The sequence below is a fragment of the Mytilus galloprovincialis genome, chromosome 3, assembly GCF_965363235.1.
Source record: "Mytilus galloprovincialis chromosome 3, xbMytGall1.hap1.1, whole genome shotgun sequence".
Lineage (NCBI taxonomy): Eukaryota > Metazoa > Mollusca > Bivalvia > Mytilida > Mytilidae > Mytilus > Mytilus galloprovincialis.
In genome coordinates, this window is record NC_134840.1 from 54,230,055 (window position 1) to 54,249,784 (window position 19,730).

Sequence of the window (19,730 nt, forward strand, 5' to 3'; positions counted from 1 at the left end):
GAAATTCTCTAAAGAAAGAACATCACATGATCAATACTAGCCATGAAAACAATCTAATTTAGCAACCATAAAAGAGTGCACACTGAAACGTCTTACCGCAACACTAAACATTGACCAATGAACTATGAAAATGAGGTCAATGTCAATTGAAACCTTCCAAACTGATCTGAAAACATATACTCCAGCGACAAACTGCCTTGTTTTTAAACTGTAGGCGTTACCTATGTAACATCTCTCATTTCACAAATTAACTAAAACAATAAATCTGCCACCATAATCTGATAACATGAGATTCTGCTACTGTTGGTATTTTTACTATCTGCATACAACAATTTTCCATATATTTGACCTACTGCTATAGAATCTGAGAAAGGGACCTACTAATGAAACATCCAGGTCTTTTTGCTTTGAAATAAGCAGAAGAATAACATCCTGGAAAGAACTCTAAAAGCAGAGGGCAAAACCAGAAAAGTATAGTTTGCTTTCATATCAGGGTTGAGACACAAGTTTTTTGTTGAACATCGTTAAGATAACCGTTTTCTCTCACACCAATACCTTTCATCATCTTGATAAATTAATACATCAAACACTGTCAATATAAAAACAATTCAAACCCTACCACACACTGACCAAAACTATGAAAATGATGTCAATGTCAGATGAAACCTGCCAAACTGAAATGTACACATAACAATCTTTCCATATATTTGACCTACTGCTATACAAGAAAGGGACATGCAAATGAAACATCCAGGTTTTTTTTTTCGCTTTGAAATATGCAGAAGAATAACATCCTTGAAAGAACTTTAAAATCAGGGTGTAAACCCAGAAAAGTGTAGTTTGCTTTCATAAATGGAGGAGTTTTTTGCTGAACATCTTTAAAATAACCGTTTTCTCTCACACTAATACCTTTCATCATCTTGATAACTTAATACATAAACACTGTCAATATAGAAACAAATCAAACATAGTACCCCACCCCACCAAACACACACATTTTGAATAAGAATGTATGCATATTAATGAGTACTAACTGTTCTAAAAAGTTGCCACTAGGAATGAGACCAGCTAATTCATGTTCATCTTCTCCCTCTCTGTAAGCTTGCCACCAGTTCAAATCTTCACGGTTGATCACACGAAGTATATCACCCTTCATGAATGATATTCCTAATTCTCTACACGGAATATAAATATCTTCTTCTGGATCATAGTTGAAGAGGGCCTTTACATTTACCTGAAATCATAGAAAAATATAATTTACAGAGGATGATTAGGAAGTCATATTCATTATTCAAAGGGTGTATATTTTCCTGTAGATGTTTATTTTGGATTACTGATTTTGTAAGTGTTTTCTCATTATGTTAACCATAAATTTCATTTAATTCAGTCACAGCTCATGTCAACATGCATACTCAAACAAAATTCAGAGGGTCGTACAGTACTATTTCTCTTAAAATTTACTTCACAGTGAACTTGAATATTTTTTTCTTTGAATTTTTTAATCAAGAAATAATATTGTAATTATATGACTGAATTAAAAAGTTAATGTCAGCATCTACGAATCAATTGAATGCCTAATGATCTAAATCATATTATTCCTTACATATTATTTTCGAATATTTTGATCTAGGCTAGACTATGCATAAAGTTCTGTATTAATCTAGGTCTTACTTCAATTTCTTTCAACTGTTAAATAATTCATCATTTAAACTTTTTGTGAAGAAAGAATTTGTTGCATGCAATTATTGTTAAAGGATCTTTAGGGACATAAATATTCTGAAGTAAACACACATTCAAAATTAAAGTAAAACTAGTAAACTTATTGGTATTAATACATAAATGCTGCTGAAATTGAAAACTGCAAAATTAAGATTTATCATCTATTTAATCATGGAAAAAAAGTCATAAATTGTTAGTGACAACATTCAGAAAATTAGCAACACCTAAATTAAGTAGCTAACAGATTAAAAGAATAGACAAATCAATCCATACTTACAAGGCCAAAATATGACTGAAATATTATAGGTATTCTATTTGTTTATATACTTTAAATAATGTAAATAACCAACTGCTCAGCAGTATTACATACATGACATACAGTTTGTGAAGCTTATTAACAAATTTTTTATACAAAAATTCATAATGCAAACTTTTTGATGATGCATATGGTACACACTTTATATTCTTGCCAAAATATTCTCTCATATATTAAAGACAATATGCTTCAAGGAACACTAACAAAACTTAGTTTTTGATAGCAAGCAGAAAACAGCTGATAGTTTCATAAGCCTGTCATCATAAAAGCTTTTCAATTAAACATAAGCAGTGTATCAGAAATTATTCATCATAAGCTAAAGTCAATAAATAATCAAACGTTTATAGTCTTATTTTTGAGGTCTGGCAATTATTTATTATACACATTGTTAAAGGAAAACCTATCACACCTTATGCTTTATGAACTAAATACAATCATTCATTAATTATTTAACAGAACAATTCATATTGTTGTCCTTTGGTAGATAACATTGAATACATTGGGTATATAATACTTACGACTTCATCACCACTTAGTTTTGGTTTGAAGTCCCCACTGGGTATAATCATAAAGGTAACTGTTCCTGACATATTTGCCTGAAAAATTAAAATACTCATAAGCCATTTTAAAGTTAAATAGTGAAAAGCCTGCGAACCAGAAATTTCATAACCCTACACTAGGCAAAAATTTCCTTAATGGAGTACAATAGAAATTTCCTTAATTGTTGAACTAAATATTTTGATTAACAATTGATAAATTCTGCAATTATTTATGTTTGAAGATACTGAATTTTAATTTGTATGGACCTTCATAACAAGGAATACTTCACCCTATTTCTCAACTGTTTACTTACAGTTTATTGGAAATAAGATATTTTTAAGCCTGGTAAAAGTTGAAATTATACAGTATTTAACTGTATCAAGTTTCTTTGTATCAAAACATGACCAAGTTCACCTCTCCTCAGGCCGGTAGCCAGGAATTTCCAAGGGGGGGTTCATTGGACTCATGAACTCGACTTTAACAGTCACAATTTGAACAAAACGTTGACTTTAACAGTGCTTATTTGATTTCAAGGGGGGGTTCGTCCGAACCCCCCCTGGCTACGGGTATGCTCCTTATTCTGGATCACATTTCTTTTGCAAAGTCACAACATGTTGATAACCTTACCAGCATTTCAGATACATCATTGATATTCTTGCCCTTCATGTCTATACCATTTACTTCTAAAATCTCATCTCCTTCATGTAATAAGCCTACAAAGTCAATATAGTATATTAGGTATATATCTAAATTATCTTTATCATAAATAACTGAACATTTTTATATTTGAATGGTTGATTGTTGCTTGCTTGATTTTACATTTGAACATGGGGATATCAAGTTGTATAAGGTATGTAACAATGATCTTGTATGTAGACATTTAAATTTTATTCACACCCTCTGGTTACAGGTAGTGGACAACAATAACAACAATTATCATTACCGGTGATATCCATCAAGACATTCAAAAGTTCTGATCATGATATCACTTCTTCCTATATACACCCTTTTCTCAGGGTTCAAATAAATGGTTTTCAAGATTTCATGAATTTTATTGTAAAGCAACACTAAGACACATATATGTGTAATGTGAAGGGCATGAATGATTTGTTACACACTCATATACAGGATGACAGTGAGTAAAATAAAAAGGTTACTTTTTAACACATGTATTGAAATATACCTACCACTTTTTTCAGCAGTTCCACCTTTAACAATTCTACCAATAACCACAGCATCACCTTCATTTCTAACTGTAGCTCCCTAAAATAAATCAAACTACTTTATATTTCAGTACTTTTTAACATGGAATCAAAAGTCAATTAGTTATTCAACTTATTCATTTTATTGTCATTGCTATTGCAACATCAAAAGTCAATCAAGGAAAGTCATATCTTTATCAAATTCAAAATTTGAGTATTTTTTTTTTCATTTGAATTTTCAAACATCTTACAGTTCAGTTCAATTTAATTGATAAAGAGAGCATGGTACAACAGAAATTCAAGTATGTGCCAGCAGAGATGAAATATAGCAAGTAAATAACATTCCATTATGTTAAATGAGTACCATAGTTAAAATGTACTAGTCATGGTAAGAAAAATAATCAAATAACTTTTTGTCAATATTCCGTATATATATGTTCCAGACCATACGAGTATTTGGACCGTACGCGTACGGTCCGGACCGTATGCGTATACTCTTAGGTCCGACCATACGCGTACAGTCGGACCATATGAGTATACTCATACGGTCTAGGACGAACTAGACAATATATGTATTTGAACAATATGGGTTAATTTTAGATAAACATTTATCAAAATCTTTCATTGACTTTACAAATTAATGTTATTGCAATTAGATGAATAACGTGAAATATGTCATCAATTCTATACCCTTATCAGGAAAAATGCTATCAACAACTGGTATTGTTAGAGTAACAAATCTACTGTATTCATTCTTTGCATTAATTTTCGACACATTTTAATTATATTTTCGACGGATTTTTTTTATAGATTTTGTCTAGTATCTTTGACGGTTTTTTGTTGTAAAGTTCCTTAATATTCTAAAATCTTTTCTTCCAACACTCCGATAACTTCAATTCCAGTGCGCAAAATTAAATATCATGTGTTACTGACATGATAAATACAGGAGCTAAACATATTGAATTAACGTGACTTTTTTTAAATAGATAGACTATTAAGTTTTGATTTCATTAACATTTAAACTTTAAAGATTAATTAGAGATTTCCGTTATGTTGATCAGTAATATATAATTCTATCTAATAAATTTCACATCTTAAATAAGCCAGACCGTATGTGTACGGTCCGACCGTATGAGTATTTTGAAAAAGTACGCATATGGTCCAGACCGTACGCGTACGGTCCAAATACTCATATGGTCTGGAACATATATATAATTACCAGAGGTTCATTTGTCTTTTCAAGGTGTATAATTTTAATTGTATCCTCTCCATAATTTGAAATAGGATCTTCACTGTAATCTTCATCTCCAAGATTTGAAGGTTTTGACTGGTGGTCTGCAACTCCATCATGTGCTCGTAACAAGTTCTATAAAATAAAGATAAAATGTTTTATGACACAATATATTAATGAATTTTACATAAAGCTATTCTTCATATTTTTTTTAACTATTTTTGTTATTGAGAACTACTTGATATTAAAACAGTTACTGTAGGTGTGATTTGTAATGCAGAGAAAATGTGATGGAGAAGAGTTATATTCTATGGTTATAGTGATCATCCATTAGATATTCACACTTGGATGGTATAGGTAGTATATTCTATGGTTATAGTGATCATCCATTAGATATTAACACTTGGATGGTATAGGTAGTATATTCTATGGTTATAGTGATCATCAATTAGATATTCACACTTGGATGGTATAGGTAGTATATTCTATGGTTATAGTGATCATCCATTAGATATTAACACTTGGATGGTATAGGTAGTATATTCTATGGTTATAGTGATCATCCATTAGATATTAACACTTGGATGGTATAGGTAGTATATTCTATGGTTATAGTGATCATCCATTAGATATTCACACTTGGATGGTATAGGTAGTATATGAATCATCAGCCATACTTTGGGGATATTATTGATAAAAAGTGTGACTGATTGAAGCATGCACTGATGGATTCAGTGATAGATGGGTAAAATGGACATTTTAGGTAAACCAATGTTTCCGATCTATTTGATTTACCTGTAGAATTATTTTCAAAATTATACTTTTAAACTGGTCATGGTTGGTCTCCATTTACATTACAAAATAAAATGATTTTTTTTTCACAGTCACCTCAATTTTTTAGATGCCTATTACTGATGATGAGGATATAAGTAAGATCAACTACATGAATTAGCTAATTTGAGTATCAGTTATGTAGAAGTTTCCACGATAATCTTTTGAATCCAAAGGCCCTGAAGCTCAATTTTAGGAAAATTCATGTTGGATTCTGTTATCCTGTAGAGAAGTTTTAACAGACCTGAAAACAATTTTCCAAGCCTGGGCTGGTGGGCCTGTTGTTAAGCATGAAGACTAATGCAGGCATTTACATGTCAATATATTTGAAGTGATTTTATATTATCAAATTGTACAATTATCCAAAGATATTGACGTGTCTGGTTGACAACTTACTTTAAAACCTGGCATGGAGAGCAAATCTGTAAGATCACTTGCATAAGGTGAAGGTGTATGCTGTAGCACGGTCATTACTTCATTGGACGTCTGTAATGCGTTGCTGCCATCTGGTGAGTAGACAGCTGAGCGGGAGGTCACTTGAATTATTTTGTTGTGTACTTGGACAGCCTTTCTGAATTGGTTATTATTAAACAATTGTTGAATAATTGATATCTGGCTTTTATCATCAGTTGAGTTGAGCTGAGTCTTGATGTGCTGTAGAGAGGAGAATAAGTCGTCTAGTCCTAGAAATAAAAGTCACATACATTCAATTTTTAAATTTACAGATGTTGTCTAATTAATCATAAAAAAAAAAAAGAAGTGTTTCCATTTTGTGTTCTTTCTTATATTATCTTAAAGATGTTTATTCTCATTCGCTTTTCATCCCAACGTTTGTAAGAATTTACTTTTTATACATTATGTAATAACAATATGATTAATCAGTCACATTTTCCATTAATATGATAAAAACATAAGCCAAAACTAACAAAAACTTCTCCATGTAGTATCATATTTCATTTCATGACGTAGGCCAAAGGTTCATTGTATTTTACTGAAACTGGCACAGGGAAGCAATATTTATGAGTCCATTATCTGTAAGTGGATAGTTCTTGGCAATAACAGAGGTGACAATTTTTGTTAAATTCTGTTAAAAAAGTGTTTCAGAATTCTCCCAAGGGCCTTTTAAACATCATGATCATGGTAATGTGATGTATATTGTAAAATGTGTACTGCTTGAATGAGATATTGAACATGATGTCTTTATAGATTTTATCATGAATGTGATGATTTAATTTCTCAAATATTGATGATATTCCATATAAAATTGAGAATGGAAATGGGGAATGTGTCAAAGAGACAACAACCTGACCATAGAACAGACAACAGCAGAAGGTCACCAACAGGTCTTCAATGTAGCAAGAAATTCCCGCACCCGTAGGCGTCCTTCTGCTGCCCCTAAACAAATATATATACTAGTTCAGTGATAATGAATATATCTCCAGTTAACTAGTAGTTATATTATATAAAACTAATTTGGAGAACAATGCAAACTTGTTCCTCAGCTAAAACATGAAGAAAAACATAATCAACAATTTATTCAGAACAAATTTCTTAAACATACATGTGGAACCTGGAAATAAGAAAAAAGTAAAAACACAAAAATACTGAACTCCGAGGAAAATTCAAAAAGGAAAATCAAAAATCAAAAGGCAAAATCAAAAGTCCAAACACATCAAACGAATGGATAACAACTGTCATATTCCTTACTTGGTACAAGAAAACACACAAAAAAGTGAGGAAAATGTTAATTTTAATCTTAACAGACAGCTGTAATGTATATGTGATTGTGTGGTTTAATAATAACTTATTACTAAATTTAAATGTCATGTATGTGATTTTTTTTTCGAACTTGTGAATGGAATGAATGATAACATGTACATGTACAACATGATGAGGTTAACCACATTTACACCAAGCCAGGCATGAATAAATATTCAGGGTACATTTTGTACATCATATATACCACATTGACACATTCTATTCATAATGATCTGGAGTTGTATATGTTAGTCCAAAATTTCAATGGAAATGTGGAGTCCACTTCAGCACCAACGCGCGAATGAGCACTTCTCTTTCAAATCTCACCACTTCTCCCTATCAGTTTCAAAAAGAGAAGTCACTTCTCCCTATAATTCTGCAGTAGTGTGAGCCCTGCACCAACCAACATTGCCAGTTTAGGCCAATCAAATTTCATTAAGCTAAAAAAAAACTTTTTAAAATTTTGTGAAATATGAAATTTTGCTAGAAATTTTCTTTATAAACATATTTCAGGCTGATACTAACCTGGATGGAAAATTGGTTGGATAAAAGACATCTATTTGGCGGTCAGGTGTGAAGGTCGTACTTTTTTATTTGATTGTAATACTAACAACATGTGAAAGGATGGACCTTGCATTACTTGTAGGTCTTAACGAAACTGAAGCTGGAAAAGGTGAATAATTGTATAAATTTCAAAACAGAAATGAAGTCAATATGCTCTGTCATTGAATACTACATGTACAATTTAAAACCTAAAAAATGCATTCACCGCTTTGTTTTTTCAAGTAGCAATTGTATCAGAGGTTTTACATACCAACGTTTTTCTTCATATATCTCTCTTTTTCGAAAGGTCCATGAACACTACTAAAACCATCATCTAAATTATCTAAATCATCCACACTATTGTCATAAGCAGTATTGATAACGCCTTGTGGTTCTATTTGTTTTCGTTCTTTTAAGGCTTGTAATTTCTTAGATCCTCTCAATGAAGTGCGTAGAAATTCGTCTTCTCTTGCCAGTCTATTTTCTTCTTCTCTGCGTTTACGTAAATCGTCTTGATGTTTATGTAATCTTTCTAACTGATCTTTATTAATAGAATGATTTTGACGGCCATTTGACATGATGACAGATGCTGATTTCAATGTTGAATCTGTCATATTTTTGTCCTCATTTTGATGAAAGCTTTTTGATGGAGTAGTTGGTGGTGTTTTTAAGGATTCTGTGGAGTTTTGATAAGATGGAGGGTATTTGGGCGGAATTTTCACAGAAGCAATGAAATTGTCTGGACAGTCAATTGCCATTTCCCGATGCGTGCTATCCTCCTGATCAAACGAGTCTTGCATTGAATCACTAAAACTTTCATTTGCATTAAATACACTGTTTTGGATCGCCTCTAAAATCGGTGAGTCCTGATCAGAATTTTGATTACTTGCATTTTTCTTTCGTTTTTCCGTTTTGGGTTTTTTAGTTGCTTCCATTTCCATGCTTCCTAATTCTGTCATTTCAATACATCCATTAGTTACATTAGGTGTATGGGTTTGTACAGATACTGTTGTTTGATTCACAGGATTTAATTCTACACAATTTTCTAAATTGATTGATGAATTTTCACTTATATCAGAAGCTAATTTTGTCATATCAACTGCTTGCACTTTATGAAGTAATGACAGCTTTTCCAATCTTTGTTGTGCTTCATCTTCTACTGCTATCACATAAGCTTCTTTTACTTTGGAACGATCTGAAAATAGAAATGTTTTCTATATATATATATATTGTTTATATTCTCACATCAATTTTTTTTGGAATATAATTTCATTATAGACCTGATAGAAGTATAACATATTTGTCAGTATTACAGTTATATTTCTAGCTACTGTACATGTGGCTTAATTTATTTTGTAGGTACATATATTCATGGATGTAAGGAACATCTATTTTCGTAGATATTTGATTTTATGGTGTAGCAGTCTTTGCATATAAGTCTATAGATATTTTTTACTTCATTGACCTTTCACTTAAGCTTATGTACCCACGCACAAGATCAACAAAAATTGGTATCCAAAAAATAATATGTATTCACTGTATTTAGCTTTTACATGATTTTCTTCTTCCAGTTGATTTTTTTTATTAAGTTAAGGTCATTGTCAAATATGATATAACATGTGACAAGAAATTAAATTTTCATGTAACACTATTCATAATAAATAAGAACATAAGATGGATGACTATAAAACAATTATTGTATCAGTGATATTGTTTGCCTGAAATTACTGGAGAATGAAGGCTTTTTCCCCTTGAGAAGAATCCCAATTTGAAAAAAAAATGGCTTAAAATTTTTCCCAAAAAGACAACTTTTTTCCCAAACAGTGCAGTCTCAGTAGTAATTGTGCATGAATACAAACTGAGAAACACTCATTTAAACATTTTTCATTCCTAAAATGACTATATGAGCAGATTTGAGGGTATTTTTGTGTATCATCACTGACAATAAGATGTCTTATTTCAAATTAGGGGTTTACCTCTTGAAAGGGGGTCTGCTAATTGAAGTCCCAGTCAAATTCATGGTTTATTATAAATTTCCCAATTTGATAAAAATGACGCATATTTTCCCAATAAAAAAGGGTAGAGGTAGTTTTGAAAAAAGCCAACAATATCACTGTGTATGGAGAAATCCAACACCTTAATACAAATCCCATAATTGACACAGTTTAAAACCACCATAAAGAGATACTTATTTCGTAGGTAATGTCATTATGAACATTTGCTGGAGGCAGTTTCTCATCGAAACAATCACTGCCACAAGTTTACTGTTATATGTTTAATACATACAATCATATCTAGTCATTTGTATCTGTTTTTACTTTCTTCATTGTACCTACTAAACAGGTCTTCGGTTAGTCACTTATTCGTAAATAATTGTATCCACTGACCTGTTAATAACCTTATTTAAACGCACCTTTTTTACTCACATATATTTCAATAGTTTACAATATAATTGACTTAATGGTATTTAGTTTAATATTTAGTTTCACATGACATTATTCCAGGTTTGTAAGCACTAGTTTTACTTTCCATTCTGGATTATTTATATACCCTTGTGATCCTTTATAAAATATAAATATCATGCATGTAACTTTTTTCCCAATGTGTTCCTGTCATATAACACCTGTATATATGTGTAACAATAAACATATTTACCTAACCTTGTCATACCAAAACAGGTGATATCATATTTTTAGGTACATTTAATTACCATTTCTAATATAATACCTATCTATGTTCAATATTGATCAAAATATCCAATTGTTATTTCAGTTGTACAGAAACAGGGGAAAAAAGACAAATGCAGAATGGAAATAAAATTGAGAATGGAAATGGTGAATGTGTCAAAGAGACAACAACCTGACCATAGAACAGACAACAACAGAAGGTCACCAATAGGTCTTCAATGCAGCGAGAAACAAGGAATTTCTGATTCTAAATACAAAAATCCTGTATCACAAAGATGCTGCACTATTTGTTTACCTTTAAGTAGTTATTATAAGAATTAGACGACTACATCTATACATGTACCTCTGATTTATCAACAATAACTTCTTTCCCATATTCATATTTTAATTTCATGATCTCTACCATAATTGAACTGACCTCAAACTCAAATCCTACCAGTGTCAGAAATTATAAATTTCAAAATGTTGCTTTTTAAATCTCAGCTCTTACAACAATATGAGGAAATATTAAATCACAATGTCACATTTTAGTATTTATGACCTTAAATGTGAAGTCTGAATCATACCATTATGGAAAAAAAGGTCAGGGAAAAGAATGTAAAGTTTGTTCGTTGTCTTGGAGATAAAAATTAGTTAAGAAACAATTTGATTGAAAATGACATCTGACATTGACAAAACACACATTACATAATGACTCAGTTCAACACTCACCCCTCTTTCCTGTTAATGCCACATACATGATAAAAAGTCTCCTAAATCTCCAAACACAATATATTCAGACAAGTTAACCTCCTACTTTCTAATGCAATTACGATTATCAGGTAACAATTAAGATAGGTTATCATGTTATTAAGGTCTTTCCCCTACATGGGAAAGACCTTATTGTTTTTCTAATGTTTTTTCTTTTTCTTTTTTTTCTTTTTTTTCTTCCAACATTTTTTTGACATGCCCGCCTCTTGTTTCTGTTGAAATTATTAAGACCAAATATTGACCATCGGTAGACCTCACCAAGATGTATTATCAAATGACCCTGTTAAGGATTTCATCATCTCCTTTAGGAGTTATCTCCCTTTTATTGGTTTTTTTCGACATGGCCCCCCCTCGTTGTTTTTAAAGATATCATGACCTTATTTGGACAATAGGTAGATCTCATCATGATGTGTTACCATATGAGGCTGCTAAGGATTTCATCATTCCCTATGACAGTTATGTCCCCTTGAAGCAATTTCTTTCTTTTACATTTTTCTCAAAAAGTATTCAAGATAGAATCCATTTGAAAACGGCAACATGTACAAGACCAGATGGCAATGTTAATTAACATATACAATCATTTTGTTGTTCACCCTTATAAGGAGTTATTTCCCTTGAAAAAATATACACAATTTTTGAAAAATTGTATCTCGAGAACCGGAAGTCGTAAAGACTTGGGACCTACACCAATAATCTTAAGTTCATGTGACCTTTAATTTGCACCCAAGGTCAAAGGTCACCGAGTGCAAAAAAAAATTACGCTGCAATTTCAAGCTTTCATATTAAGAAAACGATAAGAGTTTGCTGCATACTTACAGCGTATAAAATGTTCCTCTCGACGAGCTCTACATTTTATATACTGAGCTCAAAAGTGTCCGACTGTCTGTTCAAAAGTTACAACGGGATGATTCTTAAAAGTATAGTTTTGTGTGTATATCTTTTTAAAGGTAACATATATCAACCTACTATAAACTGCAAAGATGATCAGTAAGACAAGACCTTCAGTTTGAGGTCAATGTCAGGTTATGATGAAATTTCACCTTGACCTTCACAGTATACTATGACCTTGACCTTGTGACAGTTGAAAGGTCAAGTGGTCCTGAGTTGAATGGTGCTAGTCCCATGTCTCTACGACTTCTGGTTCTTAAGTTTGGTATTGCATCATATATTTGATGATTAATTGTGACCTTGGTGAACTTTGAAATTGTCCCAATTCTTTTTCTATAATGTTGTCCTTCAACTGTAGATCATTTATCATTTAACAGATTTGAGATATCTATTGTCGTTTTAGAGATAATGCAGTTCGAAGTTTTGCGAGCGGAGGCATGTATTTCTGAATCAACAACAGCTTACCACTTAAAATGTTTTAGGAAATGTAGAGGTTAACATAGTTATATGTTTAACCAAATGCCAAAAACATTCCATGGAAAAAAAACCGCCAAAAATTCAATTTGAAATTTTCATGTTTTGCATTGACTTAGTTAGTTTCATAACTTCTATTTATATAGTTGATCTTGCATCATTTTTTGCACTTTGTCAAATGGGGTCATCTGATATATCAAATTGAAGGTCTTAATAAACTCTAATTATAAATGAAAATTTTAAACACCCTTTTCATCCCAGGGGGACGGGTGGGGTCATTTAGTGCAAAAAATTTAATTTCTCAGATGGTAAGGTTGTCGCATATCAAATGAAAGAACATAAAGTGTACATTTCAAATTTCAAATTGACGTCTCCCAAAAAGGGGTTGGATGGGGTTATTGAGTGCAAACATTAAATTATGTTTTAAGATAGGGTTGTTGTATATCAAATGAAAGGTCATGATGTGTACATTTGATATATCAAATTCCCGACCTCCAAAAATTACTTGGATAGGGTTATTAAGTGCAAAAATCAAACTTTCTAGAACATGGCGTTGTCGCATATCAAATGAAAGCTCATCTACACTGTGTTGCATATATCATTCTTCCAATCTCAAAAATGTAGGCGGATGAGGTCATTATCTGTAAAAAGCGAAAAGTTTCAGAAGGTATGCTTGTCGTATATCAAACGAAAGGTCGTATAAAGTACATTACGAAAACCTCACTTTTACAGGAAAGACCTTTCAATTGTTTTACAAACAATTGAGATACTAGTTTTTCACATGTATTATGTTATTATAAGTTGTTGTATACCATGTACACATTCATCTATGTAAAAAATTGTTTATTTTCATATGTGACATACCACATTTGACTTTAACAAGTTTGATAAGATTTTTTATAGGTATTTTTCACAAAGTGACAATGGCAAAACAAAAAAGATAAATTACTTGTTACTCTTACATATACAAAGTTCACTTTAACCATAATGAAACTTACATAAATGATTAAAAAGATAGAAACATAATGATAATTTCTTCAACTATTCAATTAAATCATACCTTTTCAACGAAAAATCTAATATTGTAAATAGAACCAACCCTTAAAACAGTTACACTCCAATTCTATGCTAAATTCTTTAAACATGTGCTGTCCAATGTTATTATGATTTTTTTCCTTGTTTACAAAAGATAATCTATTTTGCATCAGCCTTTTGAGTATTGTTTCAAAGGTCAGGATTGTTTTGATAGTGATCCCCCATATGGCATACACACAATTCTTCACCTTATCTGACTGTTACATCTTAAAACCATTTAAATTCCACTACAGTTTGGTGCTTTACAGTTTTATAGTAATAATTTAAGCTTAAAGTACAAAAAATATCTTAACATTTAAACACAAAAATTATCTAGTTGTTACATGACTCATTCAGAATCATTTTTATCAAAATTTTAAAATGATAAAGATTTGGAGAATGACTCAAGTTTACATGTGATTTAGAAAAGATTTTCTTAATTCTTTGTTGATTCCATTTCCCAACCAGATGAGACTATATTTTATAATCAATGGGTGATTGGCTTGATCTACGTTCTTCTTTGGTCAATAAGAGTTCAAATTTTCTTGCTTTCCTGTGATTTTATCATAATGTGATGTTTAAATACAAAGGCGACCATGCCTGATGCTGTCATATGAAAAGAACAAAACAATGAAAAAGAATGGTAATTTGCATTCGGTAGTTTGCATTTGTATTGTAAAATTATCAATTAAAGAAACAAAATCAATACCTTTGAATATTTTAATAAAATGCTTGGCTAGTCACAAGTTTTAAATTAGAAAATTTTGACATGAAAACATCCTAACAGACTGGATTCAGTGGTAGAATCTATATAATATATTCTTACTAATAACTTATACCGACAGAATTCATTTTTTGTGTACCAACACAAAGTATCAGAATTACACAATATTTCATCTGTGACAAGGGCATAAAAGGTTTATTTTCTGTTGTATAAAAGAATATTTTAAATGCAGCAACTCACAGATGATTTTGGGTTGAAAGAACTGAAAACAAAATATTCATCATTGCTAGTATAACTTGTAAAAATCAATAAGATTTGTAATTTATCATATTAAAGGGAAATTCTCCTTGGACTGACAACTTACAGAAACACATCTCAATAAAAAACACTTTCCTTCAAAGATAAACAAGTCTTATAAACACTATTTACATATAAAAAAAAGATGTGGTATGAATGTCAATTAGACAACTGTCCACAAGTGACCAAAATGACACAGACATTAACAACTATAGGTCACTGTACGGCCTTCAACAATGTGCAAGGCCCATACCGCATAGTCAGCTATAAAAGGCCCTGTTATGACAATGTAAAACAATTCAAACGAGAAAACTAACCGCCTTATTGATATAAAAAGTTGATGAAAAACAAATATGTAACACATAAACAAACAACAACCACTGAATTACAGGCTCCTGACTTGGGACAGGCACATACATAAATAATGTGGCGGGGTTAATCATGTTCATTGAAATCCTATCAAATGATACTTAAATTATTCACTAATACCAGGTGTCTTTTACAAGGAAGAAATTGGTTCACTATAATTCACAGTAAAAAACATAGATTCCTCCCTACAACTATTAAACCCTTTGGAGTTAAAGGATGAAATTTGACAAGGCTATTTAACACTACTAGATTAACCCATACACAGTATTCCCGTATAAAGCATCCAAAGTTGTGTACAAAAACTAAGTTCAACAAAGCAAATACGTTCAAAAATTATTAAGGCTCTCAAACTTTAAACCCTTTGGAGTTCAGGGATGATTGTTTTTTTTTTTTTATGATAGTGATGTAAGTCATCACAGATTTCCCTATCAGAGCAAAATGTAAATTGTGATGGCCATCAATCATGCTATTTCAAAATTAGGGTTATTCCGTTTTTAACTTTTATCTTCGCAAATACCCACAATGGCCAGAACTTGTGTACCTATCCACAGACTAGATTTTCCCCAACCTCTGAGAAGTTTTAAAGTTTGAGAATACATACCTTCACAGGGATAACTTACAAGCTTTGTTTTTTACCATAAAAAGTAAAATCACAAAAATACTGAACTCCGATGAAAATGCAATCTGAAAATCCCTAATCACATGGCAAAACCAAATGACAAAACACATCAAAAAGGAATGGACAATAACTGTCATATTCCTGACTTGGTAGAAGCATTTTCAAATGTAGAAAATGGTGGATTGAACCTGGTTTTTATAGCGCTAAACCTATCACTTCTGCGACAGTCTCATCGAATTTCGTTATATTTAAAAAAATGCACAGTTTTCTTCCTCAAATATGACATACCTCCTAGTAAGGGTGAATAATTTTATCAAGTTTAATTCATCAATGTGAAGGACAGACTAACTGATTACAATTACCTTCAATTCCATAGATCAATTGATGTGACCCTTATAAAATGGCTATTTTTTGCTTTTTAGAAAGAAATAAACTTTCTATCCTACATGTATATCATCTATTTATCAAAATGTTCAACTGAAAATAGTACACTTAGAATGTGTGCTGAAAATAAAACTAGACATTCAATACCAGAAATACTGGCATTAATACTGGTTAAATTGAAATTTTGAGTGGACATTCCTATGATTACTATAATAACTCCCTTATGGTCAATTATTGTTTGTAATGAATTTATGAAAGTGTTTAAGTCAATATAAATGTAAGTCAATTTAAATGGTCCCTTTTCCATCTTTTATTCTAAATTCTACATACTCAGTGATTTAAAATATTTAACTTAAAGATAAAACTGTTTAATCCCGGTAAAGTGTACTTATCATTGTACTTTTATTTTGCACTGTCTGACTGGTTTTGTTTTTGCCTTCATATCTATAATAGTACATAGAATTTTTATTTGAATATTTTGTTTTCAATGTCAAAGTGATATATCCAGTATGTAGATACAAATATAAATTATACATGTATGTGTTTTGAGTATTTTTTTTATTTCAAATTATACTAATTACTATGTACAAATGTATTTCACAGAAGCCAAAAGAGTTGAGATCTTTCAAACTTTAAATTTCCTTGGAAGACAGGAAATATTTTATTGTAACAATGTATATGGGGTTTTCAATTATACCTTTTATTACCATTCCACCTGTTATATCAACATTTATTGGAAGCTGTTGTTTGAGTAATAAACTTTTCACACCAAGCACACGTTAGTTTTCTCATTGAAATTGTTTCCCATTCATCATTTAAGGACCGTTGAATAGCTGATTATGCATGTCTATGCTTTGTTACATAATGTTTAAGGCTAAACGGTGACCTATAGGCGTCAGACAACTAATCAAAATTTCTGGAAATCTTAAATTAGTATACTATGTAGCTCATTAATCCTGAATTTTTAATGCAAACTCATAAAAAAGTGAATTCTGGCTTAAAATGGTCTTAATATATTTCTCTTTCACCAAAAGTTTCATTTCTGCAAATTTGTTGGTTAGTTTAAGTAAACAATGACATCAAAAGCACAATTTTGTGTCAGAGTAGGGCTACTTTTACATATGTTCTAAATTGGAGGGAGCAAATGGTGGTCTGACATCTAAAGTTGTTAATTTCTGTGTCATTTGGTCTCTTGTAGAGAGTTGTCTCATTGGCAATCATACCACATCTTCTTTTTCATATGTGTTTTACTTGATGTGGGCAGGAAAAAGATTGTAAGGCACATGTAGATCTATAGACATTAAGATTTCAACACACTGTTGTGCCAAGCATTACCCAACTAGCATATTACTGTCATAGTCATGTTCATTGTCAGGAGCCTGCAGTTAAGTGGTGTCATTGATCTGTCATATTTGTTTTTTGTAAAAAAATATCTTATGCCATTATTTTTTTTTAATTGTTATACATAGGCGGATCCAGGTGGGGGGGGGGGGGACTGCTGCCCCCCCCTTTGTGGGAAAAAATTTGGTTGATTATATAGGGAATCACTGAAGCATGACTGGAGCCCCCACCCCCTTATGAAAAGTTCTGAATCCGCCCCACTGCTAAACGTTTTTCCTGCTGGGTCTTAAAAGCCCAATATATGGTATGGGTTTTTTCATTGTTTGAGACCCCAGGGTAGCCTTCATTGCTTACCTCCTTTTCATTTGAACTCTGGTGGATAATTAAGATAGTTTTCAAAATCGAAATCATTATGATCATACCACATCCTTTTTTTTTTAAATTGGGTATAAATTTTTCAATAAAATAGGCTAGTGTTTATTATTGGCAACTTGTAAATAAATGTCATCATTTATGCATAAAATTATTGTGAAAATCAACAGAAATATGTTACCATACCATTCAAATTGTTGAGATCTTTCTTTCTTTTTACTCGCAATGAAATAGACCTTGACTTGATACACTGAAAAAATAATTTAGAATATAAAACATATTGAATATATATATATATAGAAGACAACCTACATGTACATGTACAATTATCAATGTCAAGGGACTGATGTTTCAGAGGCACATGCTGCTTACACATTGTATCAAATAAAGTGATGACAGAATTAATACAAGTTATAATTTCATTAAATGAAACCATTACAATAATAGAGCTTGGAAGTATTTTTTATATTTATCAGCAAATTTCCAAAAGATGAATAATGCTAAGCTGATTTACCAAAATTACAATTCATTTACTTAAAAAAAAATAAGAAGAAATAAAGCATGTTTTTTCATGTTCTTCAGCAGAAATAGCTCCATTTTTCTATCGATATATATATGTGCCATTTTAAGTACATGTAAAATTAATGTTTAATTTTTAAGCACTATCAATAGATTACTCAATTGAGGGATTGTAATAAATTTGTTGAACTATCCATTTGGCAGGTTGTCCCTAACTTGTTGAACAGTATTATGACTTATATGAGGTTGAGCATGTTGAGAATAGTTAAAACCTCTAATGTGAGACTTTAAGTGTGAGGAAAACATAATTTTCCCATTAATGCATCTAATCCAGAACATTTTCAGTCACAAATTTGAGAATGCACAATGCTTGTATGTTGTTACTGTATGTCACAGTATAAGAAAATATAAGAGGAACTTGCAACATGGTTGGGTTGCTATATAAGAGGGAAAACACTAAATTTTCTTATTCGACTATTTGGGAATCTGCGACACTTGACATCAGAGGGGGTCTCATTGGGGGTTCTGATCCAGGATCCCGCTTACTGTTTTGTCAGATTCCCCTATCCTGTTTACACTATGTACATATGCAATTCTCATTTTTTGTAATTTCCCTTGTCCCGCTAGACTTCATTTCCTGTTTTCACGACACAATAATTTGACTTTTGCTATAGCTATCTAACAAATTCTGATTTTTTTTTTGCAGCATCATTTAGGCTGGTAAATTATCTCTGTGTATGACGGTATCTGGACCGTTCGCCCAAGGTCCGTTCGCCCTGAGTTTGTTCGCCCATAGAGTCTGTTTGCCCTGCATACTTTTATTTCAAAATATTAATAGTATAAATTCTTGACATTCATGAAAAAAAATGGAAATATTTAAAGTTGATGGCTTACTTTGGAGCATTAATTGTTCAATGATTGATATAATAATTCTCACTGCTTGTTTAACACTTGTCTTTGTTAGATAAATAATAAAAATGTTTCGTTTTGATAAATAAGTCAGCTTGAAATGAGTAGAAACAGTCATTTACGAATTGTAAATCATGGAAAGAATTTAGTTCTTTTATCCCCATGTTATACTGCATAAATTGA

The 19,730-nt window shown here is 31.4% G+C and overlaps 1 protein-coding gene across 7 annotated transcripts in view; it reads right to left on the minus strand.

Annotated features, from left to right (window-relative positions):
- The window catches only part of LOC143068329 (protein PALS1-like), a 54,997-nt gene that overhangs the window by 9,269 nt on the left and 25,998 nt on the right, over positions 1–19,730 (minus strand). For 6 of the 7 annotated variants that reach the window (XM_076242278.1, XM_076242279.1, XM_076242281.1 and 3 more), the window contains 9 exons: positions 18,306–18,369; positions 8,412–9,335; positions 6,236–6,522; positions 4,997–5,143; positions 3,763–3,838; positions 3,203–3,288; positions 2,554–2,631; positions 1,997–2,011; positions 1,035–1,234 (listed from right to left, as the gene is read on the minus strand). In XM_076242278.1, the coding sequence (XP_076098393.1) occupies positions 1,035–1,234; positions 1,997–2,011; positions 2,554–2,631; positions 3,203–3,288; positions 3,763–3,838; positions 4,997–5,143; positions 6,236–6,522; positions 8,412–9,335; positions 18,306–18,369 (1,877 nt within the window). The remainder of the gene's footprint in view (positions 1–1,034; positions 1,235–1,996; positions 2,012–2,553; positions 2,632–3,202; positions 3,289–3,762; positions 3,839–4,996; positions 5,144–6,235; positions 6,523–8,411; positions 9,336–18,305; positions 18,370–19,730) is intronic. The other variant, XM_076242280.1, reaches the window with a different exon arrangement.